General features: G+C 41.5%; 6 protein-coding genes across 9 annotated transcripts; 2 read left to right on the top strand and 4 right to left on the bottom strand.

Annotated features, from left to right (window-relative positions):
* Window positions 1-39: 39 nt before the first annotated feature.
* LOC129581704 (uncharacterized) lies at window positions 40-1,788 on the bottom strand. The gene is made up of 6 exons (XM_055472918.1): window positions 1,497-1,788; window positions 1,348-1,414; window positions 640-962; window positions 484-527; window positions 373-411; window positions 40-162 (listed from the first exon to the last, which is right to left on the bottom strand). Exons 1-6 carry the CDS (start codon window positions 1,699-1,701, stop codon window positions 40-42), a joined length of 801 nt encoding a protein of 266 aa, XP_055328893.1. The 5' UTR covers window positions 1,702-1,788.
* Window positions 1,789-2,187: 399 nt separating this feature from the next.
* On the top strand, window positions 2,188-4,977 carry LOC129581892 (uncharacterized). Its single transcript, XM_055473176.1, has 6 exons — window positions 2,188-2,221; window positions 3,414-3,517; window positions 3,829-4,050; window positions 4,180-4,302; window positions 4,377-4,718; window positions 4,785-4,977. Exons 3-6 carry the CDS (start codon window positions 3,904-3,906, stop codon window positions 4,824-4,826), a joined length of 654 nt encoding a protein of 217 aa, XP_055329151.1. The 5' UTR covers window positions 2,188-2,221; window positions 3,414-3,517; window positions 3,829-3,903; the 3' UTR covers window positions 4,827-4,977.
* A 1,151-nt stretch (window positions 4,978-6,128) lies between these two features.
* Window positions 6,129-9,015, top strand: LOC129581929 (uncharacterized). Of its 4 annotated transcripts, none has more exons than XM_055473237.1 (3): window positions 6,129-6,188; window positions 7,167-7,542; window positions 7,801-9,015. In XM_055473237.1, the coding sequence occupies exons 2-3, from the start codon at window positions 7,204-7,206 to the stop codon at window positions 8,839-8,841; spliced, it is 1,380 nt and encodes a 459-aa protein (XP_055329212.1). In that variant the 5' UTR covers window positions 6,129-6,188; window positions 7,167-7,203; the 3' UTR covers window positions 8,842-9,015. The 4 variants fall into 4 exon arrangements, with proteins under 4 accessions (XP_055329212.1, XP_055329210.1, XP_055329211.1 ...); XM_055473235.1 differs by lacking the exon at window positions 6,129-6,188 and adding an exon at window positions 6,811-6,929 and having other exon boundaries at window positions 7,160-7,542; XM_055473236.1 differs by lacking the exon at window positions 6,129-6,188 and adding an exon at window positions 6,818-6,929.
* A 495-nt stretch (window positions 9,016-9,510) lies between these two features.
* LOC129581977 (melatonin receptor type 1B-like) lies at window positions 9,511-14,501 on the bottom strand. Its single transcript, XM_055473312.1, has 6 exons — window positions 14,298-14,501; window positions 12,784-12,901; window positions 12,030-12,080; window positions 11,669-11,738; window positions 11,224-11,573; window positions 9,511-10,186 (listed from the first exon to the last, which is right to left on the bottom strand). The coding sequence occupies exons 1-6, from the start codon at window positions 14,475-14,477 to the stop codon at window positions 9,576-9,578; spliced, it is 1,380 nt and encodes a 459-aa protein (XP_055329287.1). The 5' UTR covers window positions 14,478-14,501; the 3' UTR covers window positions 9,511-9,575.
* An 819-nt stretch (window positions 14,502-15,320) lies between these two features.
* Window positions 15,321-17,026, bottom strand: LOC129581819 (ras-related protein Rab-10-like). The gene is made up of 4 exons (XM_055473074.1): window positions 16,666-17,026; window positions 16,513-16,573; window positions 15,958-16,096; window positions 15,321-15,884 (listed from the first exon to the last, which is right to left on the bottom strand). Exons 1-4 carry the CDS (start codon window positions 16,805-16,807, stop codon window positions 15,630-15,632), a joined length of 597 nt encoding a protein of 198 aa, XP_055329049.1. The 5' UTR covers window positions 16,808-17,026; the 3' UTR covers window positions 15,321-15,629.
* A 292-nt stretch (window positions 17,027-17,318) lies between these two features.
* Window positions 17,319-18,903, bottom strand: LOC129581820 (uncharacterized). Its single transcript, XM_055473075.1, has 3 exons — window positions 18,704-18,903; window positions 18,159-18,576; window positions 17,319-17,757 (listed from the first exon to the last, which is right to left on the bottom strand). The coding sequence occupies exons 1-3, from the start codon at window positions 18,749-18,751 to the stop codon at window positions 17,720-17,722; spliced, it is 504 nt and encodes a 167-aa protein (XP_055329050.1). The 5' UTR covers window positions 18,752-18,903; the 3' UTR covers window positions 17,319-17,719.
* Between the last annotated feature and the right edge of the window lie 335 nt (window positions 18,904-19,238).

The following is a 19,238-nucleotide window of genomic DNA, read 5'->3' as shown; positions in this document are numbered from 1 at the left end:
CTGCAATTTACGGCAGAAATCAGCTTCTTACTTTAAAGTTTAAACGGGGTTCTGTACCGACATGACCGTTACCGAGTCGCATGATTGATTGTGCGAACGCATTCCACCGCATGTAAATGGCAGATCATCCGGAACAAGAAACGAATACGGAAAAATGAAAGCCTATTAAAGGGACCTATCGTCAACAGTGAATTACAAGAGACGAATTCAATAAAATTAAATTAGTGATTAGCAACGTGTGCAATTATTTTCTCATGAATCCAAACATGCTTTTCTAAAACTCCCTATCAGAGAAATATCTTAATAGTCGTAAGCAGGCTAAGCTTTCTGAAAAATTTAAAAAAAGTTGCAGCGCAAAAGACTGTTGCTTACGTATTGACCATTGGCAAAGCCAAGCTCTTCCGCAACCGCCTAGAAACACAGCTTCGGTTTATGTAATACAAAATAATATAATTCGCAAACATCTTTTTTCATCACATATACCAGAAATCGATGCTGCCGGATGGACGTGGTACATGAGACAATAACTACAAGAAATCGAGGATGATCGATTACAAAGCTATAAGGTGCGGATAAAGTTCATTTTACACCACAGCGATTCCCTTAATTTCCAAAAATTATGTTACATATCTCCCTTACTTCTGGTGTAATCGGAAGCGAGCCGTAAGGCAAAATGCCATCCGTTGACGTCACTATTCGTCGTATCCGAGTCCAAATTAATCCGCTGCACCTGTACATTGGAACCGGACAATGCTTCCAGAAAATACCGGCATGTCTGATTGTAGCGCAGGGCATTGATCGTATCCGTTGACATGCGATCGATTAATACAGCCACCGAATGCCATTGAAAATTCTCCATAATGCTCAGGAATGAGTGGCCGAACATGGGCAGGTTCAAAGGACCGGCCGATATTACCGATGGAAAGCGAATGGGGTCCGTGAGAAACGGATCATTCAAAGTGCTAAAAAAGTTCAGTTTATTAATGGAACTTAATAATTTTAGATAAGCGTATTCTGACCAAATTTTATTACTTCGGTTTACAAAAAGCTTGAAGAAAACTTATTTGTTACAGGTCAAAGCAGGGCGCCATCCGAGGGAAACCGAGAAACGGCCGAAAAATGCACCGATGGGTGAATTGAACACTGCACCACGGCGCAGTGTGTTGAAAATCCTTGAAAGACTTTGTCGCTGTATATGAGCCGCTTCTCTCCTCACACAGGCGTAACAAAACATTACTTTTTAATTCCGACTTTTTGTGTTTTCAGAAGTTTTGCAACATTTAAAAAATCCCACTGAATAGCAGTAATGAATGGTAGCGGTAAAAGTCATGACGCATTTCATCGTACCATGAAAGCGCCGTGATGTCCAGTTCCCGAGCAAAATCTCCAACATGTAGAAAATAATTGCCGCACACTGCCAAACACACCCAGAATTATCAAAGACGCTTTTAACCTTTACAACCTGGGAAGTCATGCATGTGATCGTATCCGCCTACCGGTGGACGGTACTATAACCGTTAATCCGTTCTCGTGTAGTTGTCCATCCCTGTACAAGTCCTGTAAACTCGCCATAATCAAATCTAATTCCATATCCGTGCAAGGAATTACGGGATCCCCGTATTTGGTTGTCACCGAGATATTATGGGTTGTCGCATAGCTGTCTTCTAATTCGGCGGCGACGGTTTGAAACAGCGGCACCATGACTCTGTACCCACTGTGTCCACTACGCCCGGACGATATGGAGACTAGATTTATTTGGCTATTTGCTAAATAAGTATTCAGAAAAATTATTACAGCGAGTGCCGTATGTGTCATATCAAGGCGTAAAATAAAACTTGATAAGGATATAAAAGACTGAGGATTACGCTATAATAACAAATCGATAACGTGCAGCAGCAGTTAGACAGGAACGGCATACTTCGTTGAAGAAAAGTAACCAGCCGTGGCTAACACGGAAACCAATCGACCGTTGGCGCAGCCAAGAAGGAACGACACTCCATTTTCGGATTAGTGATAATTACTGAATGCGATACTGCCGGCACTCGTGCATACTTAAAGGGTAATAACGTATTTATTTCTAGGACGTTAGTTTTTAATTTACCGAGCAACACGATCCTGTAGTGTGGTCGAAACCGGATACTGTGTAATATCTCTTTATTACGTCCTTGTCGACATCAACCTGGACCACTTGCCGGGGTTGCTGCTCAACGTAACCTTTCAAGTACTTTTTTACAAATGTCTAAAATTTCTCGAAACAGATACCATTGACACTTTAGTCTCTGGCTTTCCGTAGTTTTATTAGTACACTATGTTATGGCACCGAAACGTGGCTTCTGTTTTGGGAACTGTAGATTGTTCTGAATAACTAGAAGAGTAAATAATAATAAATAATAATAATGAAGTTTATTGTCTTTGCAGCCCCCGCTAGGCTGCAGACATTGACACAGAAAGCAGTAAACATGACAAAACTGTTCAGAACCACATAATGTAATAAAGTTTACTTGCTCTTCTACAGCTTTCGAGCTTCGGTGTTCATTGGGTAAAGCTGTACAGTAGTGTCTATCGAAATTTTTAAAACTTGGTACATGGAATGCTTTATACGTAATATACGGTGGAATGTCGTAGTTAGTGGCCTTTTGTAGCAGATTTGCTGTGCACATCTGAGATTAATTTTACTGATAAAACACGGGGTACTCGTGATGATTGTTTGTGGCCATGGCGGCATAATACATGCAACTTATGTTACGTATCTTATAGTGGCATCGTTGTAAGTGCTGCAAACCGTATACAATCCAGATATCCTGGGTGTGTAAACAATTTTATGCGACAATAAAATGAACGTGAGATATCATGGACGCTGACCTGTCTAAAAATAACGTGATTTCCGTAAAAATATTACGGCCTCTTGGTGGCTCAGTGAAACACATAAAATAATTCTGGCCTTGCATGGAATGCCGTTGCATGAATTCCTTTTGCTTAGCTGCTTTCACCGAGCACCTGTGCACCGTTTTAAGTTGCCGTCTTTTCCGAACATTTTGTTCCGCAGTACCGCACATGAGATCAGACGTCTCCGACTTCCTTGGATGTTTGATAATTTTCCACTAAGCTCATTTAATGCGGCGCTAAGTTAAATAATGTGTCGTTGGTTTATATAATGTAAATAACTGTACATCAACTGCAAAATAATCTATAAAACTCCGAGGCCCTAAAATACTATTTAAGCAGCTCATTTCTTTGGGGAGCAAAATATCCCATGCTAGTTCAGTAACAACACTTGGAGCTTTGTGGCGTAATTACGTACGTGTAAGTTGCCTGCAACATGCACCTGTTTTGCGTGACTGTTGTTACAATTGGTGTTTGTATTGTGGGCAGTAGCTGTGTAGTGCCGTGTCTTGGGTGTACATCATGCTTAGATATTCCGCCACTGTGCCGGGATCTGCAGATTTCGGCATCAGTCAGCTGTGTGGATGTGCCATGCGATTATACCCTGACACGCGTGGAAGGGATCGAACTTACAGTAAGTAGTTTAGCGCTTTTCTGTGGCACAGTGCAACAAAAATGAAACAATAAATTTAATGTTTGACCACTACGTAAATATTTTTAATAAGTATCGTCATGTAAGTAGAAACTGAATATTAAAACAAACGAGAGTCATAACAGAAACACCTTTCACCGAAGCGGTTAAATTAAATATGTGTGCAGTCGGTCCAAACTCTAATAATTCTACCGATCTGACAGCCCGAAAGCATTACATCATCGTCCGAAATTTTACGGTTCTTCTAGTGTGCTTTACGTTAGCTTTTTAAAGCAGCCTCATATCTCCCTTAGCTGTGGAATGGCTGTGGCAACGCTACCTCCAGAAACTACATCGCTACGGATCTGATATACAGCAGCAATGGAGCCATGCAACAGCTGATTACGGTGGATCCAACCACCGGACTGATCTATAGAAACAGCGTGGCTGTAACTGAAGATGCTACCCAGGTCTACCAGTTTACATACTTTAACTTTGACCTTAGCCTCTCGGTGTCCAGTTCCGTCAGTGTTACGGTAAGAGATATACAACGCGGTTAGAACGCATCAGTAATATAGCCCGCTTTTTGTACCACAATGCGACAGGAAGATACAAAAAAATCCGTTTAAAAAATATTGTCAGAAATATTGTTATTCGTGCGCCAGTTCCGGTTTGCCAGCTGCACCATAAAACTGACCGGACCAGTCAACGGCACAACATTTTGCCCTGGATACCCTCCGGACCCGATGAATTCTGCCTATAACGATTATCCGCAACTGACCATAATGGTAAATTCTTTGGCATTGCACTATTTTACACTCCTTAGGTTTTCGATAGTGATAAATGGAATTTTGTCTGACAGGCTAGCAATGTCCCGGACGGTACCGACTTAATATGGGATATGCCGGTAGACTGCAGTTGTCCTACCAACGGGCTGGGAGCCGCATTGACCGATCTCACGAGCCAAGCCGGACCACCGGCTATATATTCGCCGGCCGTGCTGGATTACGGTGCCAATCCGGGTGTCATTCTCGTTAGTAATTACAATGCCTTGCTGAACATCCCCACTACCAGTAAAGCAGGGATCTATGGGGCGTCCAATTATCCCGGCAGTATCAACTATTCGGGATGCCAGACGTTGTTGTTCTCCGTTGCACCGCAGTTAACCGCATCCCCGTACATCGCCGGTTCCACCGCTATTGAGGTAAAGCTTACCACGAGCACGTGAGGGAAATGGTGGAACCATAACTAAAGGAGCGTACTGTTGCAGGTGTGCTTCGATTCAGCTGGACAAGCGTGCAATATTATTTAACAACCTTAGCATTATGGGGCTAGAAATAAATTGTCGGCTGAATTAAGGAAATCCGGTGCTCTAACGATAAAACGAATTTCAGTTATTTTTATTGGCATGAATTGCAAAATGGCAAGGACTGCAATAATTTCAACAAAAGTCAAAATTGCTACTCAATCACGCTTCTGAATTGGATGTGTATTCCTATCCTACCACCACGCATTGCCATGGCGCTACAGATAAGCATGCTCTCTACACCGTCGAAAATGCACGCAGATTGCTGAACTAGCAGATATCTTTTAAATTAATGCCTCTAGAATATTAATACAATTTGTACGGAATCAACGGAAATAAAGCTCAGTTATGTAAAATTATGGATCCAGACGACGGATATTTCTTACATACATGGTTAAATAAGTGCTAGTGCATAAAAAATGTTAACTGGGACAAATTTTTCATTTGATTTTATTTACTGAGTGGTGCTCGCTGTCGCTGATATGGATTTGCGAATAAAAAAAAAAACAAGTACAATCAAAATTATAAAAAAATGTAAGAATGTTCTTATTTATCATTTGTGCGTAATGCATGAAAAGTGCAGCATCTCACTAAAACTCAAAATTAATGATAGCACGATAGCAAATGCATGCCGCAGCGCGATGTTGTATCATGTTAGCATTAATTTTATCTTATAATGCATCTTCAGCACGACACAATCATACAGATATTGATACAATGTATATCCAGCAGTACTTTATCAGAGTCCGTTAGCTGCAGACATAAAATTTGACTACACCCTCAGGCAGTAATACGAAAGACCAGGGTGGTGTTTTAAACAGGTGCCTGGCACTGCCTGCCTAGTGTTGCGAAGCAACAGGTATTATTAATTTTAGCATAATATACTACAACTACTGTATATTAAATTTTCTACTGTGAAAGACCATATTCTCAAGCGTAACAAATAATTATCATCGTGGTCGCCCCCTGATTAAAATTGTGTTTAAAAACATCTACCTGTACTTTGAGAGCACCATTCAGATGTTGCACTGGAGATAAGGGACTGTAACCGGTCATGCATAAATTAATGATCTTAGGCCGTGAGTCTATTTTCAGTACGAGTAGTGTTGAGGTTTGTTTACACACTTCGTCAGTACGTTCTACAACCAGCTCAAACCGTACTGAACAGGTTTCGATTCGCGTTGACTGCAGCTTGGTTCAGTACAAAGACAAGTTTATATAATGGCTGTATAAAGTAAATTTATTAATTTTCATTTTCCTTTACTTGTATGTTCAAACATTAACATCTAAACTAACTAACTGAATATTCATGGCTATACCGTTACGGGAAAACGACTAGTCCTGAGGCATAGCTGATGAACTCTACAGGTAATTGCGCCGCAGTCATTATTGGATGTTAATACGGCTAGAATTAGGTTCAAGAGATGTTTCGATTTCTGGCCGAACAGGAGTTATCCTGCCGGTAACCAGTTTAGGGGAGTACCCCGTTATCCATACACAACATGAAAAGCAACACAATCAGACCCAACTGTCGCCAAGAAAGGTCGGTACATTAGTCATAGTAATTACAACTACATTAACCACTTCCTTACAAAAATTAATGCCACTGCAAAAAGTGTTTGGAAGTGAGCGAAACGTAAAGTTTTTGCGCATATAATATTATTGCCCACGAATAAGAACTTGGCGCTATGTACCGACACACTTCCCTTAATCCAGCTGCAGGTACTGGTATCTTTTGTATGTAAACAATTTTATGTGGCAATAACGGAGCATGTGAGAACGCCCGCTCTGTCTGGACGCCCGATCTGTCTAGTGTCTAGCACTAACGTTCTCGGCATAAAAACGATTATGACCAAATGATGGCCCAGTGAATACGTTCAAAACATTCCTTGGTTTTCCTGAAACGATGCGATGAGAAGGCGGAATGTTTTACAACATAAAACGTACGCCAGTGAAAGTGCAGTGGTAATAAATACAGATAAGTTAAGCAGCAGACACAAATTCTAGTAGGAGTGCATTCGTAATTGTTGTGCCCAGTATGTAATTTAATGCATAACGTCATCACTTTCTCAAGCACCGCACTTGACAGCAGAGCAGCTTCTGATCGCGGTATACCTTACAAAAGATCGGTTTTCTTCTTTCCCGAATTTATTTATAGTTAAACTTTCTAACCATTCAAATTTACTTGTATGTAATTTTTACGGCTTCCATTATTCCAGCAGAAACTGGACGAATGGAAGCAGTTGTTGTAATTTCGAATATAACAGTATTATAATTAAGATTTAAATGATGCTGAAGGACTGAAATTGTAAACGCTGAAATTGTACATTATTCTAAAGATTGCAGGTGATGGGCTGAAACTGAGGCTTTCCACTTGGATGTTATGGCATTTATCTCAGTAAAAGTGTCCACTTTCCGCCTTTGTCATCCTGTTGTGGTTATCCTGGCAGGTGGTGCTTTTATGAGTTTCTCCATAATCTATTATTTTGCCCCGGTTTATCTGTATACTGAACAACAGTCAAATGTTGTTTATTGCGAAATACCTTGCATGACCTCCTGTGGTCAGCAAACCAACAATACATCACGTTCATCGGGGGTCACTCCTCGATTTTTTCATATCACCAGTTTCGACCTGACTTGCCTGATTGTTCAGGACGATGCTTGGAATTCCTATGTCGATGCATTTAATGAAAAAGTTCGGAGGATTTTTCTTTCAAATTCGGTGAGTCAGAGTGTGGTTTTCATTAAATTAAACTGCCAATGAAATATATTTAATTTTTAGATAACTTAGTATTTTAGCTTTAGCAAATATTTTATAATTCTTTTTATAGCTAGCTACTGTATATTCTAATTTAAAGGTAGATTCAGTTTATGACTGCCTCGCGGTTTCATGTAATATTATGTTCATAGTTTTGTTATCTGTAAACCGGATAGTGTGAATTTTTTTTTACGAAAACACTTAACCAATCATTTCATACAGGTTAAACAATTTATGACGGCATACACCAACGACTGTCATCCCAACCGGCGTCTTTTCGGTGGATTTCTGGGACACAGCCCTGGATTGGGATTTGGCTCCTATCTAAGCAATGGACTAGGCGCGTATCACATTGCCCAGAAGACAGGGCGACGCTATCAGCTGGTACACCACGAATGGCCTTACGAAAATCTGGCCACATATTTTGACGATTTCGCCCGTTCCACTCAGTGCCCTTTAATGGCCGATTTGTCTGACTGGCAGGCCGAGCGATTATTGCGCCATGGTGGCACATACACTGTAACGTACGAAAATAACACTGTAACGGTCTCGAAGGATGTGGACGCCGCTCCGCTGAACTCCGCTCCAGAATTCGACCAAATGCGTTACGTCATTAGGAAACTGTACCAGATAGATTTTCCCGGGGAATTTCGCACCAAATCCTTGCTTGCCAAATCTTTGTGGCAGTTAAAACCGGAATTTCGTGAGTTTATTAAAGTGCTCCTATCCAGCGCTTTATCCAACGGATTCATCGGTGTTCACATGCGCCGCACGGACAAGATCACCAGCAAGGAAATGGCTGATATTCCCATTGAACGCTTTGCCGAAGAAATTCGCAAAATTTTGGAGACTGAAGCTTATGCACGCTGTGTGGTTTTTGTCATGACCGATGACGAGGCAGCCTTTGAATTGCTGCGGAATCTGTTGCGGAAGGACACGTGCAGTGTGCACAGTATTGTTGATCTGTCGCAAGTGCATGGATTTAATCCGAAACAGTTGTTTGTCAATCCCCTAAAGCAGGTGAATCACCACGTGACACGGTTGGATAGAGCGTACTGGGTTAAGCATACGACGCAACTGATTCTGGAGGTCACCATACTGGCGTTGGCCGATGACGTGGTCTGCACGCTGAGCTCAAACCTATGCAACGTGGTGGCGCTGCTGCGCGGTTCGCGAAATGGGACTCTCCATTCTCTGGATGTCGACTGGTGCCCGTCGAATTACACGGGACACCATATATCTTGCGTGTTGCACGCAGTGTGATATGCGAGGATATACTTGTTTACTAATTTGTTGGTATTTCGCTAGTGCAACGTTTTGTCCGGGCATTTGACACCTTTGTTTTCGGATGTTTTCTTAAAGCGATCTTATACGTATCTTTTAAGAGGATCTACTAATATATAATTATGGTCTTGTAGCCTGATGTTTACCAAAGTTTGGGTTATAACTTTAATCTCAACATTCTTACAACTGGAACAAACAACTGCCGATCTGTATCGAGCTAATAATGTACAGAATCTACAAAATGGAGAATCTTAAAGATCAAATCAAAGTAATATAGTTTACGATTACTAAATTCTACAGAAAGATGGACAGTATCGTACGATTCCGTCTTAGAATTTCTGTAAGGGTCGCCGGTGTTATTTCAAACCTTAGTAAGTATGGTCTCATGTTTTCGTTTGTATGTAATATGCAGATGCTAATCCGCCGATGACGGATGGTGAGACCAACCGAATTACCAGCTTGGTATGTATTTCCGGTAAAAATGCAACAGACCCGCAGTGAAAAGCAGCCATATCGTAGAAAATGCTTTAAAAACAATTAATTTTGTGATTATAAAGCTATTTGAGAACACCGATTATGGAATACTTGAAAGAATAAAACTAGATAAGTTGCTGAAGACCATTTCCAGATCTCGTTAGCGGTCCGGAATATCGACCCTACGTCAATATCGAAAATTAAAGTATACACCATAAATCATTTAAGCATCTAGACTCCTAAGAATCTCGTTTAACTGCAATGCACGACGATTCTGTAAATAATCTCGAACGAGTTTCCACACTCTCGGCCAGCGGTGATATCTCCGTCACCGGTGATCGCACGAAGACGCTACTAGCCTCTGTGCGCAGACTGGAGGACTCCGTTGACAACAGCAGAGCATTACTGGTCACCGGTACTCCGCTGAACATCTCGTCCGGCATCGCCTTACGCCGTTTGAAGGACTCGGTCCCGGTTTGCCGGCGAGAACGCACCCGGCTGAGCTTCGTCTTGGACTGGCAACCCAAAAGTTTCGAGTAGCCGGCACGGAAGTGATCGATGGTGTACGCGTACACCAGACAGTTGATGGAGCTGTTGCCGTGGGCGATGATGAGGGAGGTGATGTACCAGCCGTGATGGAGCCGTTGTTCTTCATCTTCCGGATGACCAATCAGGATCAGGAGGACAAGCGGCGCCCACATCAGCATAAAGATTAAGTAGACGCGAAAAAGAGCGTAGATGATCTTTAAGTCTTCTTGGAATTTTTGGGTGACGCTGGCCAACATTGATTGTTCTGCCGCAGTCGTTGGTGCAGATGATGTGGACTGCGTACCGGAAGCCGTAGTGGCGCCTGAAAATCGAAAACGGGAAAGGTTGCCAAAGTCTTAATTAATTATTGTTTTATTACAGTTTTGGGTTATAAGTTCTTTCTGTTATTTTCATAGGACAGCACTGTGATTCTGCGACCTTACAAATCATACGCATATTGCAAAAGTGAGTGAAAGTTGCAAAACATGTGGCGCAAAGTTATGATTCTGAGTGAAGGCTGTAAAATCTTGAGATCAAAAAGTGTGTTGGTTTTGCCATAACAAGTTTGGTCATATATATGTATTCAGCTGGTCTGTCTTTCAAATCGGCCCGACGTAAAGTACCACTAGAATAACGTTTTAAGGGATTTGGCCCGGTACGTAGTACCAAATTCGGGTACATACACGGGAACTTTCGCTGTTGCACACTCCCAAACACTTTTTTGCATTACTTAATGATATTCTGTAGCCAAAGGATTCGTATACATAGGCGAAAAAACCGTTTGTGCGCGCAACATCCGGTTCGGGAGTTATTAATGAAAGAGAATTCCAAAAGTTTAAACGCGCAGAAGTGTACCAAAAGTCTCATTATGAACCGATGCTCTTCAAATTTTGCTCGAAAACGTACATTACGATGAAGATCGTTTTGGTATCGAACTAGCTTTCTACGATTTTTTTCAAATTTTAAGTTAATTTTTTAAATTTTTAAAATTTATTAAAAATTTGAAAAAAATTGTAGAAAGCTGGTTCGGTACCAAAACGATCTTCATCGTAATGTACGTTTTCGAATTTCGCAATGTACACCTACACGAATCCTTTGGCTACAGAATATCATAAAGTAATGCAAAAGTGTTTGGGAGTGCGCAACAGCGAAAGTTGCCGTGGATGTATACAAATTTGATGCTATGTACCGGGCCAAATCCCTTAAATTGTGCGTACTTGACGGTACTTAAATATACTCTGTAGTAAAAGTGTCGTAATTTGGTAAAAACTTTATTCGTAAATTTTCAATCAGTACGAAACACCCGACATAAGCGCGGATTCGTTTTCATTATTTACACCGTACAACTGCATAACTGACCGGAAGTGTTGCCAGCCGACACCGGAGCGACTGGCGCGTTCGCTCCGCTGAGAATCATGCTGCGGGTCATCTTGGAGTTCTTCACCCGCACGTAAATCTGCAGATACATGATGAAAGTGATGGTCAGCGGTGTGGCCACGCCCACCAGAATATAGAACAGCGCGTAGGAATGGACATGGTTGGCGAAAGTGCACAGATAGAACACGTTGGAATAGCGCAGATCCCCCCAACCCAAATGATTCGGCGATTCGATGCTGTAGATGATGATCCAGCACAATAAGCACATCAGGCCCGTGTTGATCTTGGTATAGATCTTTTCATAATATGGCCATTTGCAGATGAGGGTGTACCTGTATCATCCATCCATAATTAATGTTCAATAAGTAATGCAATTTTAATATCTCCTAGAATGGATTTATTTAAAAGGATAATGAATTTCGCCCACCGGTTGATGCTGATCATCATCATGTTCCAGCAGGATGATAGGCAACCGGTAGCACACAGTGTGGAAACGGCTAGAAACCAAGTTAATCAGAGTATTTTACATGACGATGTAGTTCTATGGTATAGTAGATATTTTCTTTAATAACTGGGTGTGGATTTTGTCTCGGTTATACAGAAGTGAGTGTAATTTAACCTATAGAGATAAGTGTGCTGTTCGACGTACACATACGCCGTGTCGTTTAATATTTCTTATGTAACGTACGTTTCCTTAGGTTTTCTAAGCAAAGGTCACAGGTCGGCTTGAGCATTGGCCTAATTATAGCAACAGCTGCACTGTTAACAGTGGAGAAACACAGACTTACCGGAGCAGTAAGCCTGTCGTGGAGCAAAAAAGCTTTCTCCGTATAACGCTCCTATGGAACAAAGCACTAATTACATTTCACACAAAAATTCGTCAAACTAGTGAACAGTCGAAATAATAATCTGGTCACAAGGTGTAGACTAAGTAATGCAAGGAAAAGACCGTTGTGAATGTGAACGTGTAAAATTCCGACGTTTACTTCGGATACCTAGTGTTTTCTAATTCGTGCTCCGCCGTGCGTACCGCTAGTTTAACTAAGAATTAAAAATTTTGCAAGCAAATTCAGGATGGCTTATACTTTATTTGACAGGCAATTCAACAAATAATCCTTGTGCATAAACCGATGAACTAGAATTTGCCCTGAGTCAAACTTTTTGGTGCTCACAGAATTATCGGAATACAGTTACTAAAGTCTTTTCACTGCCGACGCTAGTTACTGAACCTTGGAGAAACTTTCTCATACAATGCTATAGTTTAACTTCTGGAAAATTTCCGCTGGAACTCTGGTTACGGGTCAGCTTGAAACAACAAAGTCGTTTTATACTGTATTCTATATCCAGAGTATGTATTGATGATACAGGCAAACATAGCTTGATTGAAAAGAATAAATTTTGCTGTATAAATAAAATGTTTTCCCTACGTAATCCAAGTTTGTCTCTCTCAACGAATGGTGTAGGTAAATCAAGACTATCATTTTCTTTTATAGCATACACCTTATCGCAGCCTTCCAATAAAATATTTTTATTGTTGATTACCAAAAACGTTGGAGGGCTGTGCGACTGCGGTGATGCACAGGTCAGCGATGGCCAAATTGATGATGAAGAAATTGCCGGTATGCCGTAGGGCGTCGATTGCGAAAACAGCTCCAATGATCTAGGCAGTCATCGGCTTTTGTTAAAAGTAATTATTACAGCAGATTGTACAGCATGGGCTCATAATGTACTACCAGAACCATGGATAATTTACAGGAACGCCAAACACATAATACACACATGACACACAAAACTTGATGAATAATTATATACAGATACAGCGCATACAAATATCTCGTACAATACAACACATACAAATAATATACATACAGTAATAATATTATACAAGAAAACTTGATGAGTAATATTGAATAATGCTATGTACGATGACAGAAATCAGTTTCCCTTGTTGACAATACTTTTTCTTTATAAAATTTTGGCCAAGGGTTCCCCGAAAATTCCCACGAGATACACGCTAATATGCTGCACGTTTTGCTGATTTCCGCTTTGTTGTTCGCCGTTAATTGATATTAGCGCTTATATTTTGCGATCTCCGTAAATATTAAAAAAATGGTAGGCATACCGCAGTTTGAGGACGACCACATAATTTACAAGACTGCTGTGCCAGGAAACTCATGCATTACATGTGCGTAATTAGGGTAGCATCGTGCCTGGAGCGTCTAGGTTGCGTCTAATGGTTTCGTGTTCTTGTTATTCCTTTGCACTGCTCCGAACAAACAACCCAGGAAGTTGCGTCGCGTGAATACCTGTATGTGCATCTTTTACAACGCAGCACTACATAACAGAGCAGATATTCCTTCTCAACGGTCAGACAACCGGTACTGACTCTGCCAGGAAAACAAACCCAGTATTTGCATTACTGCCCTCTTGTTGCTATTCGATCCGCATTCTATTTACAGCAACGAGCAAAGAAATGGGGATTTCCTGTGTTTATTATTGTGGAAAGTGAGTATATACTGTAGCAGGACCGCGAGTGCTCATTTTGTTGCATAGATTTGCAAATGGCGGCTGTGCTATTTGTGGCACCTGCTCTAAGCGGAAATACGTAATTGACTCGAACGCTGTAATTTGCGATTTTTCGCATGGTTACTTGCACCTAAAGCGAGTAGCTATCCGAATATTACAGTATTACGATCTGAAATAATATGTGAATGCGAATAATATACGAACCGAGGCAGCAGTTAAATTGTCGATGTTGTCAAATTGAATAAACTGTATATTAAATACGTTGTTGAACAATCCTCTTATAGTAATGCAGGATATCTTATAGTACGCTAGATATCAGCCTTATGGTTAAAAAATTCTTTGTTTTTTATTCTTCGGGCTTTCCATTGCACAGGAATAAATCAGGCGTATGAAACAAGATATCATAATTATAAATTAAAATAAATTTGGAAAGATTATGTATAATAATGTTGTAATGCATAATATTGTGTAATAAAATATAGTGTATAATCTGATGTACTCGTATGAAAACTTAAATGATCTCAACTTACCAGCAGATTTCCGCATGTCCCGAAAATGCTCTGCAGAATTAATACCGCAACGAAGAAGTACTTCAATGGCGGATTATTGTCCAAAATATGACCGTAGATGATGCCGGCTTCCATGGTTCCATTGGCTAACGGTTCATCGTCAAAGGCCGAGTGACCGTACCTCACCGCGTCGGACGACATTTTCCTCTATCCAGTTACAACGGAATATCGTAAATCACGGTATGGCCGTGTATCGGTTTGAAGTCGGAAGCTTTATACAGAACAACCGACAAGTAATCGATACAGTGCAGCACGCAAATGTGCTTCCGGAGAAAACTCCCATCCCACCGGTAATTTCTCCAAGGCCAGCTCGCGCTTCCTGAGAAATTTGTTAAAAAGCCAGGCTCGTGAAGGAAACGGATTCCACCATAACTTATTAACGCATGACGTGTGGAAGAGCTTTATTTCTTCGTTCGCGACGGGATTTTTGCTAATGAATCCGTGACCGATAAAATTTCTATATGTGCATTTCTATATATCGACTTGTGCAGTTTAGGTAACGAATTAATTCGGCTAATCGCACAAAGGTCCTCCATCACGTTCTGCAACCTTTACCGGCAAAATCCAAGCCTGGAAAGTAAAAACGGAAATCGCTGAGGAAGTACAGCAAACGGTACAACGGTATATCGCAACGGAAGTGCGGTACACCGCTGCTTTGCTGCCTGCGAAGTGCGAACTGGAAAAGTGACAATCCAGGCATGGTTACGTGTTGGATTTGATTAGAGGCGGTTTATCAGCAGCTTTTCTCAGTAGAAAGAGCGGATAATTGGATTAAGCTGGTTTAGTTATGATGAAAGGGAAAAATTGCGGACAGCATTTGTGCCTCGTTTACGAGCGCAAACGTCCAGAGAAATATTTACTGCTCGATTTCTGACCATAGTCGTGATCCGCAATATTGAAATCAGTACGGCTACATAAGTTTCGGACAAGAAAAATAAGTATACTGTAGTTGTGTGACGGGAAAATATTTTCACCGTCGAAAACCTCAAAAAGTCTTTCCGTTTATTTATAATTCGAACAGGGTCGTTAGTCGTTACTGTGCACTGCTGCAATAACCTTCAAATAATTATTTTATGACCAAATGAAAGACAAAAAAGTAACCTAATAAGACTGAAAAACAACCGTCAGGAAACGTTCAATGATTTTATTGCGCGCCGTTTGCTGCCACTGCAGCAGGAAATGCACTTTTCCTGCTAATAGATATCTTCGTTGCGGAATTGCTGAATGGGTTTCGAACCGGACCTTTTGAAATCTTTGGTCGGGAAGCCATTAGGATTCTTTGCACATGAATCGCTATGAGACACTGCATCTCTGACATGTGGAAGAGCCGGTACGTCCCTTCCGACGCTCTAATATAGCAGCAACCAACTCGTCCAGCGCCGCCTTTACATTGATGTGGTGTTTCGCGCTGACTTCCTTAAACCGGCACCCCAACTGACGGGCCCGTCCTTCCCCATCTTTTTGGCTGATAATGCGTTTCTCCTCCATATCACACTTATTTCCCAGTAACATGGTCACTAACATCCGCTCGGCGTTTTCGGGAAGGTCCTATCATGTGTTACAAAGTTTTGATCAACGATCGCTGAGTGTAAAATAATTTTGTCAGTAGATGTCTTCTTACTTTCTGGATGTCCTTTAGCCAGACACCGATATTCTCAAAAGACTGGCGGTCTGTAATGTCGTACACAAGTACTACTCCGTCAGCACCAGGACAACATTGTGCCACGGTATTGGGATCACGATGTGTTCCTGCAGGACCCCTGAAGCAAAAACGGTATTTACTGATTCATTAAAGTTCACTGCCAAAGTTGCTGAGACGTTTGCCCGGTTTCGCACTTTTGCTTTGACGCTGACCGGTAAAGCGCAAAAGACATACTTCGATGTTTTCTCATTCTGCACACTGGCAGATTATATCCGCACATTCTGCCTTACATAAAAAAATCACGAGAATTATAATGTTTTGAGGTCTTGGATTCTTGTGTATAAGCTGTATAACTACAGTAATTATCGGTTATCCAATTTGGACAAGTCTGGTCACGTCGAACAACGCGGAGAGTTCGTATTTACGAGAGAACGGAACGCAAGATTGTATAGTGCGAGTATTTAGAATGTGGAAACATCCAAGTGTGTTCTAACATTAATTAAAGATTCATTAGAAATAATTGATGGGACAGACCAGAATTCCAGTTTGATCTTTTCGCCTCCATGGTCAACGACTGCCCATTTCAGTTCTATTCCTAAAGAAATAATTTTTATTATATAGATATCACAAAGTCTGATCGGTGGTGGGATTTTTCTGTTCCGCTTTCGGCAGTTGCTGTACTAGTACCTATCGTAACTTGGAATTGCCGGTAATCATATTCCTCATCAACAAATCGAGCAAGGAGAGCATTCTTCCCGACGTTGGAATCTCCAATTACCACGATTTTGTAGAAAGACAAATGCTCTGTTGGTCCAACAGTCTGGATCATAATGTCGTATACGAGTACTTCAAGTATCTACATAGACTGTATGCTGTACTAATATGCCACGAGATTGAATTATCTCCTCAGACCGATACAACAGTCTTCGTTGAATGGTTTCATAAACAAATAATAACCACGCTTCCATGTGAAATAGCTAAATAAGGCATAAATGGAAGTGCGCGATACCGATGCGTGGTAATCATCCAAATCGAAACACAGGCACTCGCAAAACTGTTCACAAGACGCGTTGAATGGACGAAGGAGCCGCTTGTTCTGTGCATGATGACTACGCTCTCACGTCACGAAACTTATCAATCATTGCATCTTATCTCATTTTCTTGTTAACCGAGCGTAAATAAAGCACTGCAAAGTGATTTCAGATAGGCAGATACGGGTACTCAAGTTTTCGAATTCTCACACACCAGCTTCACTCATATGTAATTCTTGCGAAGAACACACCCTTTCGTCATGATCAGCGTCACCGCGCGAGTGAAGCTTGCAACACGACTTTCGAAACTTCCTTTTATCTGAAACTTTATACGCAACCTTTAACGGCGTATCGGCGAACTACTTCACACCTAGAACTTTCCGGAGCGGTCTGTTGATATTCGTTCATTCCGTCAGAAGTTGTCAAGGGCAGCTGGGTAGGGAACACAACAAACTTAGCTTAAGAGTCTTGCATGAGTTATTAGTCCGTCAATTAGGCATCAGTAAAATCAAGCCAGATCGAATAATAAAATACATAAGCACAAATAATGGTAAGCATCCTGCATCTTTACTTTTGGCTGAATACGACGACCTGAGATACCATGCCATGTGTAACCACAGGGACTAGCGCGAGCAGATTCTAGCGGGAGCAGGTAAACACAGTCACATGGTCTGGATAGCTGATAAGAAGCCATGTTCCTTCCGGCTAGGTTATTCGATAATGGTTGTGACAAGTACTGCCTTTCCCTCTACAAAAATCACAACAGTTTGCACATGCTGTATTTCCTCAAAATTACGTAACAGTTTCCGGACCCAGTTTAGCGTAAAGGCGTCGGCGGTAGCCGGCCCCATTGCCGGCTTGACAATTCTGATGCCACTATGCGGGACGAGTTCTCAAACTGTGTTTTAATTTCGCGAAAACTCAACAAATATGAATTGTTCATTATATCGTTGAATTTCTTAAAGTTGTCTTTTTAATACAGTAACCTTTTTATTACAGTAAAACCGCTAAAATCTTCAGTCGGGATATATCTGTGATTCTACCTACAGCTACTGTACACGATATGAAATGTTTACTGTCCTATTTTATGTCTGCAGTCTGTTCTTCTGCAAACACGAGAAGAAATTTGTGAGCATTGAGATAATATACCGTTAAGACACCGGTAACGAAGCCGTAGTGGTCGCTTGGAGCAGAAAGGGTCCGTGGAAGGATCTTGAGCGGAGATAGTGCAAGCTTGATGCATCCAGCACTGTCGCCTCAAATCTCTTGTTAAGGTATCTGGGCATCCTGGCGTGCCGTATGTCTCAAAGTTGGAACTGTATCGTCCACCCATAATTCCTACCATATTGCCCGCATTCGGCCCCGCTTCTAAATCCCATCCCGTTGGCGGGGCATTGAAATTCTCTCGTGGGCAGGTCACTCGAAAATCTGTCCCATGAGGTATTATGACCTCGGACCAGTAGTAGTCGCTCACAAATTCGTTTTCTAACCCTGGTGTCCGTTTAAAATGACCAGGCACCAGGTAGTGTTTTACCGGCATGGTGGCAGATGTTTCATACCCTTCCACCTATGTATTACAGTAAAACGCAGCTAAGCACACCTGATTTCCTTACTTGCACGTTGAATGGAGGCGTACGTTCGATGCCTGTTATATTACGAAACGGCGAAACTGGCCAAGTTTATGCTTTTCTTACCATTACAGCAAGCAGCGAAGTGAACCCCAACACCCACAAACAGAACATGAATCCAACTTTAGAGGAAAATCGAGAAATAATAAAAACTGCCGTTGCAAAAGCTGGCAAGACAATTTAACACGGATTGATCGAATAATTAGCACAACAACAACAACCGGATGTTTGTTCTCAGTTTTCCATTCAGGTTGAAAATGGGGAAAACAGTCAGGGCATAACAGTCACGGCGTTGCAGTTCCATTTATGTCTGTTTTGTTTGTGCCGTTAATCATTGTTCTTTTGGGCTACTGCTCCAGGCAATTCACCGCAACTGCGTTGGAAAGTGTTCGCAAACTGCCGGTACTTACCTTTTTCGATTTTGGTCTCTGATTGCGTGGTATCGCATTTTAATGCATGCTCTCAGCATGGCCAATAATTATGTAATCGACACTTAACAACACCTGTATGTATTTGTAGTAGCCGCTTGCAGTCTATGGAATGCAAGTATCGCGGTGTAGGTTACAACCGCCCGGTACTGTTTCAAGCTGTCATCCTGCTA

This window comes from Paramacrobiotus metropolitanus, unplaced genomic scaffold (assembly GCF_019649055.1).
Source record: "Paramacrobiotus metropolitanus isolate TYO unplaced genomic scaffold, Prichtersi_v1.0 Parri_scaffold0000006, whole genome shotgun sequence".
NCBI lineage: Eukaryota > Metazoa > Tardigrada > Eutardigrada > Parachela > Macrobiotidae > Paramacrobiotus > Paramacrobiotus metropolitanus.
The sequence above is the reverse complement of the archived record's forward strand: the minus strand, read 5'-3'. Positions and strand labels throughout refer to the sequence as shown.